General features: G+C 31.3%; 1 protein-coding gene across 1 annotated transcript; it reads left to right on the top strand.

Moving 5' to 3' along the window:
- The first annotated feature begins 493 nt into the window (after positions 1–493).
- LOC111422152 (transient receptor potential cation channel protein painless-like) lies at positions 494–9,870 on the top strand. The gene is made up of 2 exons (XM_023055380.2): positions 494–566; positions 7,478–9,870. Exon 2 carries the CDS (start codon positions 7,484–7,486, stop codon positions 9,533–9,535), a length of 2,052 nt encoding a protein of 683 aa, XP_022911148.1. The 5' UTR covers positions 494–566; positions 7,478–7,483; the 3' UTR covers positions 9,536–9,870.
- The last annotated feature ends 582 nt before the right edge of the window (positions 9,871–10,452 follow it).

Consider the following 10,452-nt stretch of genomic DNA (forward strand, 5'->3'; position numbering starts at 1 on the left):
CTTGTATTGTGTTGTTAATGCCATGTTGCACATTCGTATACATTTATTTCAACCTTATTAAGATCAGCATTTGATCAAATAGGAGGTGCACAATCGGCGATAGTTTAATGTAGAATTAAACTATCCAATCTGCGTTTGCTCAAATGCCGAAATTCAGTTTCGAATTGATAATACAAGCTGATATAGAAGGAATACGAAAATTGTCATAAATTTTTGACAGCGCACCCGCTCGAAGGTTAAAATTATGCAAAAGAAAATTTTATTTCGTTATCTGTTAAATAACAGGAGAAAACTGTTATAAATTATCACAAAACCAATAATTTCACTATCTACGAACATTTCATGGAAAGATTTTTTTTGCCAAACAACTTTTTTATACCTAATTGTTGTTTCCTTTCGCTTCTGAGACTTACTCAACTTCAACCACATTCAGTCGGAATATATGACATCACCTCGAATACAAGATAATACACATGATGTGTAACATATCTGCGGTTAGTTTATTCCTAACCTTAGTTTATAACACTTCCTTGACGTTCTGTGTCGTAAATTTGCTGAAATCAGAGGTAAATTCATATTATTTTTTATATATTTTCAGGCAGTTATAAATATATCATCTTCTGGAGATATGAAAGTTTATAAAAAGTCCAGAACAAAAAAAATTGTGGTGCAGCTTCGATATTAATTTTTTTCCTCCTTGTATTCAATATTAGTAAATTATTTATAATATACGTTCAGAAATCACATCAAATCAATAACGTCTATGAGGTAACTGAGCCTATTTTAATCAAAATATATTCCTTCTTTTTTATTGATCATTCGCTTAACTTCACATTCGAAAAGAGTTTCACTAGAAATATGTAAATAAGAATTAATAAATAATGTCATCGAGGAATGTGTCATACAGCGATTGAATAAATTATTTTCCACGATTTTGAAAGAATTCCAATAATAAATCAAGATATTTTCAATAATATCAAATACATTCACGAAAGATTAAAACGATGAGTTTTTCGTGTAGAAGTTGTAAGATAAAACTTTGATTTCCGTAAAATAAAAAAAAACATCGAAAACGTACCTACGAAAACATACCTTCAACCAAATTTAACACATTTATTTTACATTCAATCTGTTCATTTATCAGATTAGCTGTAATTCTTTTAAAAGTGAATGATTGAAATTTGTAATTTTTTAAGTTAGGTGTGTGATAAGAAGACTTGTAAATAGAATGTAATAGGTTAAAAAGTAGAATGCCAGTTTCAGACTTTTCTTCAACCGCTTATTCTCCACAACTCTTAAGCATAAAAAATCTATATAAAATAGTGGAGAAATATTATTAGATTATTCAAAACATTTACAGTGAAATTCATTCTTTTAATATAAATAACTTTTTGTAATTCGCGACGGTAATGGAAGCTATAACAGTACTCAAACGGGTGCTGTAATGAGACTCCTTACAGCATCCGATGCTGTAATGAGATTTTAGTAACATTTTATGGAACTAGTTCATGTTGGTGTCATTGGGTCATTCATTTTTCTAGTTGTCAATGTGACAATGTTTGTCAATGGATGTTTAAATACGTTCTTAGCATCGAATACAAGGTCCACAATGATGAGGACATTGAACTCTGAGCAATTTCTCTTATTTTGGGAGGTGTACATGAAACATGTTTCTCAAGTGAATACATTTTGTGTTTTGACAGTTTCTAATTGTCAATTCAAATTTCTATTTTCAAGTGTTACGGTATTACCAACTGCTACATACCTATTTTCCTACTTTGTCAAAATTTATTTTATTTTTGAGAAAAAAAAGGATAGAAACGCGAATTACAAAAAATAGCATAAAAAACACGTTTCATAAGACTTAAAGCACTCATTCATTAAAAACTCGTGGCTTCGCCACTCGTTTTTCAAATTGAATTCATACATTTCAAACGTGTCTTACGAAACTTGTTTTTTAATATACTATAACATACCGTCATTATATCGCTATACCGCATTTCCATCCCATATCAACCAACCGACGAAATAATGACCCAAAACAACATATTAGCGGACAAACTACTTTTAAAGTCTATATACATAAAGAAAAGATGATGAAACCTCCGCTGAAGGATACGCAGAGTTAAGGACTACAGAGATATTTGAGGAAGTAGAAAAATTCACAATGAATGAAGTGACGCTGCAGATGAAATAACTGTATAATACAATGCTGGATGACGTACAATCTCCAGAGAGTCGGGGATTCCACTTTTTAAGATAGGAAAATACTCAAACCCTAAGAATTACCCAAGAATTTCCTCGTTTCCCTGTTCCATAGTCGGGAAATTTATTTGGAAGCAAAAATAGCTTTGCTGGTTTGAAAGATGTGTGGCAATTTTTACTATCAATGAAACTAATCTTTTGTTTTTTGACGACAAACAACTCGTTGAGGATCGGGCTCCAGCTCACTGCATGCAAAATATGGTTCCATTTAAAATTTTTGAATCTCTTGCCATTGAATGTGGAAAAACGGTGATTTAATTTTCGATCACCTGTATAAGATACTCTGATGCAAAAAATGACTATCCATTAGATAGTATCTCAAGAGTAATCGTGCCATTTAGAGCTTTTTTGAATTTGCCAAAAAATACTTAAAATCAAAATAACTCGAAAAATGGTAGGTACAAGGTATAAAATCGTCCTCAGGCACGACTGCAACCGAACAACTTAAAAACTAACAATTAAGGTGTTAATAATTTACCGTCAATTTATGTTAAGAGGTAAAATTCATAGGAATAAGTCTTTAGTATTAACCATAAATTCATTCATCCTAGACAATAAGTACCGTACCGTATCGTACCACGATATCATTCTTCTTCACACACTTCGCAATTCACTCCATCACACCTGAAACATAAGGAAGGCAGATAAAACCGGCTGGTGTCGTACTTACAGAGTCATCCTTCTGTTTGTGTGGTTTGGTGGCTCATTAGATATCCCTCATCGTATAGGCTTTCTTCTGCAGTACATCTTCTAGGAATCTTTCTTCAGGTTCTCTTTTTCACATATCCTCTCTGCTCGCTGGAATAAGGCTTGAATCACGGACTTCTTCTGTTGTGGGTGGCCTGCAGGTAACACATACAGGAAGGGCAACTGTTTTGCAGTTTCTGTTTCCATAGTAAATTTTATCATGGGGTGTTGCGAATTGAAGTGGTCTAGAAATTAGTGGAGTTGCTCTTTGCCATGTTGCCAGACCACGAAAGTGTCATCGACGTAACGAAACCATAGCTTCGGTTTCCACGGACTCTTCTTTGATGCTTCCTCTTCAAACATCTCCATGTGAAACTTGGCGATCACAGGTGACTTCGGATTGCTCGTAGAACTCTCCCTTTCAGCTAAAATATGTCGACGATAGGCAGTACTCCACAAGTCCTGGGACATTCTTTGACAAACCCTCCGGAATGAGTCTCCTTTTATTTAAAATATTTTCAAGATGGCTGGTAGTCCCGGTCTACCGGAAGTAGACCACAACTCCGTTATTTTAAATGGAATGCTATAGTTTTTATTGCACATTTTAATTGTACGTAAAAAATATGTTGACTTTCATAAGAGTTATTGGTATAGAGTTTTTCGTTTTCGAGTTATTTTGATTTTAAGTTTTTTTTTGCCAACATTTATTCAAAAAAGCTCTAAATTGACACGATTATTCTTCAGATGCTGTCAAATACATTGTCATTTGTTGTATCAGAGTATCTTATACAGGGTGGCCAAAAATGGGGAGAAAGTCAAAAATTTTAAATGGAACGCCCCATGTTGTATTAGCCTACCCGAAAGGGAATTTGATTCTCTACAAATTATCTATAAACATTCCTATTCCTATTTATTGTAGTTTCTCTCATATTGGGAAATTTACTATATAGGGTATAGTAACATGTTCTTTTGTTTGTACATGTTGTGTGCACAGCATGCTACAGCCTCAATACCTCAATTCCTCCATACCAAAAATTCTCCAAAAAGGATTATTTTTAAGATTGTAATTATAGTAACCTGAAATGAAGAGAAATAAATAAATAAATATGGGAATAAGAATCGTACTTTAATACCTCAGGTGTAAGGCGGCTGTACAGAATATGGCTTCTCGGCGAAATTTATATCTGGAATTATCCGTCGATCCCTACAGAATTCTAGAAACGGGATTCAAATTCGTATAGAACGGTCACGAGAAATTCCTCAAAAAGTAATTTATTAAAGCTTGTTGAAGTGTAGCGGCGCGCCGTCTTGTTGGAATTCAGTTGGGTCAGCATTATCCGGATGAGGTTATCGTTATGGAAGGAATGATATCGTTTTGAAGAAATCTAAACATCTCTCTCCAGTTAAGGTGTCCTCAAAAAAGTAAGGACCCTAAGGATCTTTTGCGGATATAGTGTATTTACTTATACACTCAATGTAAATGTTTTCTCGTCGGAAAAATTATGTTTTTGACTAAGTCTTCGTCATCGTTGCAAAAACTACGTCTAAGAACGTACGTTCTAAGAATGAATTTGCGGTTTTTAAAATTTTATGAACCATTGATTTACTAATCTCCAAATTCGACCCAATGTCCCCCTTACAGTAACATGAGGGTTTTCTTGCCCAGCCAAAACCACGTTTTGTTTTACCTCCCATGAAACATTTGGTCAGCCAGACTTCGAGTAATCTCGTAGATGCCCGTAGATTTATTCGCAGCTAGGCTTACCATACTTTGGCTAATGAGTTGGCGAACAGGATATGTTGCATTAAAGAGTACTTACTAAATTAGTGTTTGACATTTAGAAAATTGTTTAAAACAATTGGTTACCATAGTTACTGAACTCATGGCTACTGCTATTTTTATCATGTCAAGCAAATTTGAAGTAGCTAAATTTAAAAGTAGTTTTTCTCGAAAATTTTCTTAAGTAACCAATATTAAAATATTGACTGTATTTAAATCAGAAAAAAAATCTCTTTCATATTCCGTAATAAAAATGGGGGATTGCTAATTAAAAGAAATATCGATGACGACATAACTCGTTTAAAAATGACGGAAAAAATTTTAAATCTACATCAAAAAGTTACAAAGAATCTTTAAACCCGTTTCAGGGATTTTTCCATAAACTGTTTATAATGATTTTATCGCCTATATCCGCTACTTTACGGACGCATTGTATATGTATACATACAGTGCGTTCACGATGAAAAGAATATAGTATATGTACATTTACCCAGATATGTCTCGGTAAATGTTGACTTTATAAAAAAGCGTTTTATCCAAAAGTTGTTGAATATTTTATTTGCCATAATAAGACAGCATTCAATTGTTTTTACTTCAGAATAGAAATGAGCACGAATATCACTTGAAGTTTTTTAAATGGCAATGCACCTTTTCGTTAGGTTCATTTGATAGAGATTTTTTTTCTCTTTACGATGACGTAAAATTTTAGTAATACAGCAAGAAGTATCATCGACCAACAACGTGAGCAGCAATAGAAAAAATTTATTCAGATTTTCGGTCAGCAGGAATTAAAAGTAAAACAACTTTTTAAAATCGCTAATATTTCGATTGTTAAATTACAATCTTCTTCAGAGCATTTTATTGTTGTAACTCGAAGTGGCGTAAAATCTCAGAAATCGTCGAAAGGGTAATGATCAAAAACATTATTAAAAGTTAAAATTCAAAAAACAGATTAAAATTGAAAAATTAAATATTAAAAACTTAAAACTTCGAGTTACTTCAACTCGAAGTTCTAAGTTAACTTCGAGTTACAACAATAAAATGCTCTGAAGAAGATTGTAATTTAACAATCGAAATATGTATTAGCGATTTTAAAAAGTTGTTTTACTTTTAATTCCTGCTGACCGAAAATTCAGATAAATGTAAAATTTTAGTACCCTTACATCAAAAAATTTTTGAAAAATATGTAATATCATTAATCTAAATATCCGAGATCATCAAGTAACTCGAAGCACCTCGAATTATTGGAGATGTACACTAATTTTTCTTTTATTTGTTTTATTTTGTATGTAAATTTAATTTACGATAATAATTCGAGGTACTTGATGATCTAGATTAATGTTATTGATTAATTTTTCTTAGTAAACAATTTTTGCATTTGTTTCAAAAATTTTTCGATATAAGGGTACTAAAATTTTACGTCATCGCAAAGAGAAAAAAAATCTCTATCAAATGAGCCTAACGAAAGGGTACATTGCCATTTAAAAATATGTGTTATTCGTTACTCATTTGTTTTCTGAACTAAAAACGATTGCATGCAGTCTTATTATGCCAAATAAAATGTTAAACAACTTTTTTGTAATTCGCGACGGTAACGAAAGCTCTAACAGTACTCAAACGGGTGCTGTAATGGGACTCCTTACAGCATCCCATGCTGTAATGAGATTTTAGTAACATTTTATGGAAGCAGTTCAAGTTGGTGACATTGGGTCATTAATTTTTCTAGTTGTCAATGTGACAATTTTTGTCTATGGATGTTTAAACACGTTCTTAGCATCGAATGCAAGGTGCACAATGATGAGGACATTGAACACTGAGCAATTTCTCTTATTTTGGGAGCTGTACATGAAACATTTTTTTCAGGTGAATACATTTTGTATTTTGACAGTTTCTAATTGTCAATTCAAATTTCTATTTTCAAGTGTTACGGTGTTACCAACTGCTGCATACCTATTTCTCTACATTGTCAAAATTTATTTTATTTTTGTTAAAAAAAAGGATAAAAACGCGAATTACAAAAAATAGCATAAAAAACACCTTTCATAAGACTTAAAGCACTCATTCATTAAAAAACTCGTGGCTTCGCCACTCGTTTTTCAACTTAAATTCGTGCATTTCAAGCGTGTCTTAGGAAACTTATTTTTTAATATACTATTTTGTAATTCGCGACGGTAATGAAAGCTATAACAGTACTCAAACGGGTGCTGTAATGAGACTCCTTACAGCATCCGATGCTGTAATGAGATTTTAGTAACATTTTATGGAACCAGTTCAAGTTGGTGACATAGGACCATTAATTTTTCTAGTTGTCAATGTGACAATGTTTGTCTATGGATGTTTAAACACGTTCTTAGCATCGAATACAAGGTCCACAATGATGAGGACATTGAATTCTGAGCAATTTCTCTTATTTTGGGAGGTGTACATGAAACATTTGTGTCAGGTGAATACATTTTGTGTTTTGACAGTTTCTAATTGTCAATTCAAATTTCTATTTTCAAGTGTTACGGTGTTACCAACTGCTACATACCTATTTCCCTACATTGTCAAAATTATTTTTTATCAACTCGTTTTTCAACTTGAATTCGTGCATTTCAAACGTGTCTTACGAAACTTGTTTTTTAATATACTATTGTATAAAATGTTTTTTTATAAACTCAACATTTACCGAGATATATACTATATTCCTTTCGTCGTGAACGCACTGTATAAGTACATCGTTTTAATCCATTTATTTTCTTTTAGATAAAAATGTCATCAAGTCATCAAGACGCCCCTCTAGAACTTTCACCATTAATCACAAATCAAGAATATTCAATTGAAAAAAGCACCAATGGACCACCACCAAACTTATTGTTAGTTAATAATAACACAACCTTTGAACGAAACGTTATTCAAAACAATTTAATATCTTTTTTAAAAAATAATAACCAAGAAGAATTTATAAATTATTTTCAATCTAACGAAGAGATTTGTCGTAAATTTTATCTAGGCAAAAATGGTGAATACATTCTTCAAGAGATATGCGAAAAAAACTTAATAAATATAATCAAATTTTTACTACTAATTCAAACCAGTGAAACGAGAAATAATTTATTTTTGAGAATCATTTCTGAACACGGAATCTACAATATTTTCCAAGAATTACTACTTCAAGAAGAACACTCGTATAGCGATAAATTCCTCAAAGATATTTTGTTAATATTACTACATAACCAAATTGTTTACGAATCAAATGAGGTCCACAACTTTAAGGCTTGTTTAAAATTCCTAGTGAATCAAAATAATTTAAAAATTGCAGTTAACGGAGCTAATATATACGGAAACACACCATTACATTACGCTGTGAAATACGCAGATCTTGAGATAATTACTAATTTGTTAAAACGAGGTGCTTTCTTGGATGTTAAAAATAATTTAGGTGTTATGCCTATCGATAATACTTATCCTGAGGACTTAGAAAAACTTTTGGACGATTGTGTAAAGACTGGAAAACCTAACTGTAAAGTTATCGATCCTTATGGGTGGGATGATGAGATATTTACATTCAATTATGCAAGATTATTTTCTGACGAATCTTCAGAAGCACACGTACTCTTACGTATAAGCGAAAATCGAAATTTACAATACTTAGTAAAACACCCGGTTATTTCCACACTTTTATATCTCAAATGTTTTAAAATGCAAAGGTTTTTTATAATTAATTGTATGTTTCATTTGATTTTTTTGGTCAATTTAATCGGGTTTATTTGGTATAGTTCCTTTTTTTCTTATTTATTATTACCTATTTTAATCATTTTTATTTTAAAAGAATTTACACAAATTTTCTTAGTATTGAAAATTTACTTTACGAACCCGGAGAGTTATTTAGATATTTTTATATTAGTTACAACGGGTTACACAATATGTACTAACTTTTTTTATGAAAATAACAAAACCGATTTAAATTACTATAAACAATTAATGTTGGCCGGATCAATTTTTTCGTCTTTTATCAAAATGATGTTGCTGATCGCTCGCTGTTTACATTTCTCAACATACGTTTCAGTTTTAAAAACGGTTACTTCGAATTTTTTAAAGTTTTTGCTTTGGTCTTCGTGTTTACTTATTGCTTTTACTTTTGGAATCTATATTATTTATCAAAAACCAAGAGGATTTGAAAAAAATCAAAATGATTTAAATAGCGCTAATAAAACAACTGATTTTTTTGATGATCCAATTTTAACATTTTTAAAAATCATCGTAATGTTAACTGGTGAATTAGACGCGAAATCGTTATTAGATGAGGGAAATTTAGAAACGATGTTCAACAAAATCATATTTTTATTTTTCGTATTTTTTGTAACAATAACACTTTCTAACGTAATAAATGGTTTGGCAATAAGTGATATTCAAACAATAAAAACGAAAGCGGAAATATTAAATTTAGTTGATCGAATTAAACGAATATATTATTTGGAAATGGTGATCTCAAAAAGCGCCATTCTATCAAACATCTTTAAAACTCTTATACCAGTTATTATAACGTCATATTTTTGTCACAATTGTAGGTTACTAGATTTGGATACTTTTGATTTAGACTTTATCTCACGTGCCAACGAGAAACGAATATCTCTCTTTACTTATGACCCCTTATTCATCAAATGGATTATTATGATACCTAATGGTGATAAAGGATTAATTTTTCAAAAATGTAAACTATGTGGAAAATATATTTTACATGAACCTAATATTTATATGGATAAGGAAATAGTGAAGAATACTGAGAGAATTATTCGGAAAAGAATGAATTTAGAGAAATAGGTATTATATAGAACTATTTGTAGGTAAATGTTACTGTTACCGTTGTTTGTTTTTAATGAATGTATTTCGATCGCTTAAATACAAAAGAGAGAAAACTTTCATTTATTGTTACCCAATTTATCAAATTCTTAATAATCATAATCTTTATTTGTGCAAAAAAGTGGATACACTCGTACGCCCGTCAAATAGATATTATAATAAATAAGAACCATACAATAGTTAACATCACAAAATACTTACAATTTACAAATCACAGAGAGGATGATACTCTCTACAGATTAAAACTTCTTGTGTGGAATAAAACGCTTTTTTTAATAAAAATCTTTTAATTGTGCCTTAATCCCAGTGGGAGGTAACTCGCACAACCGTCTTGGCAACCTATTTCAAGTTTTCGCCAGCCGGAAAAGGCTGAACATAGATTTTTATTCCCACGTCTATTGTGGGAACCGTGGGAACGAACATCAGAGTACTCTCTGACCTATGCGAAATTATACATGTATAGTATTTTCATTATAACAAGAGAAGCTTTCAACCGATTTTGATGAAAAATATCGCATTCGAATGTCTGATTCACAATCTCCTTCGAATTCCGCTTAAACGCCCAAACAATGCGAATATAACGTTATAACCAAATATCAGTCATATTATCCTGTTATCTTAAATTATTAATAATAAAGAAATCATATAAATATTGAATTAAAACTTATTCAACAATAGTTTTAATATTCTATTCACAGCTATACAGTTGCAATCTCCAAACATGAAGAAGATAGAGTGTAAACTAACGTTTATCACTGTATATTACAATATTACTTATACATGGCCATCACTATTATTTTTCAATACGCTCCTCCCTACATGTATTATAATGAATCTTGTAATTGTCAACCAGTGCAGGCAATGTAAAAGAAAGCTCT

Source organism: Onthophagus taurus, chromosome 11 (genome assembly GCF_036711975.1).
Source record: "Onthophagus taurus isolate NC chromosome 11, IU_Otau_3.0, whole genome shotgun sequence".
NCBI classification, from domain to species: domain Eukaryota; kingdom Metazoa; phylum Arthropoda; class Insecta; order Coleoptera; family Scarabaeidae; genus Onthophagus; species Onthophagus taurus.

What these genes read in the sequence shown, in the direction of transcription:
- LOC111422152 (XM_023055380.2), top strand. Translation starts at nt 7,484, where the DNA reads ATGTCATCAAGTCATCAAGACGCCCCTCTAGAACTTTCACCATTAATC.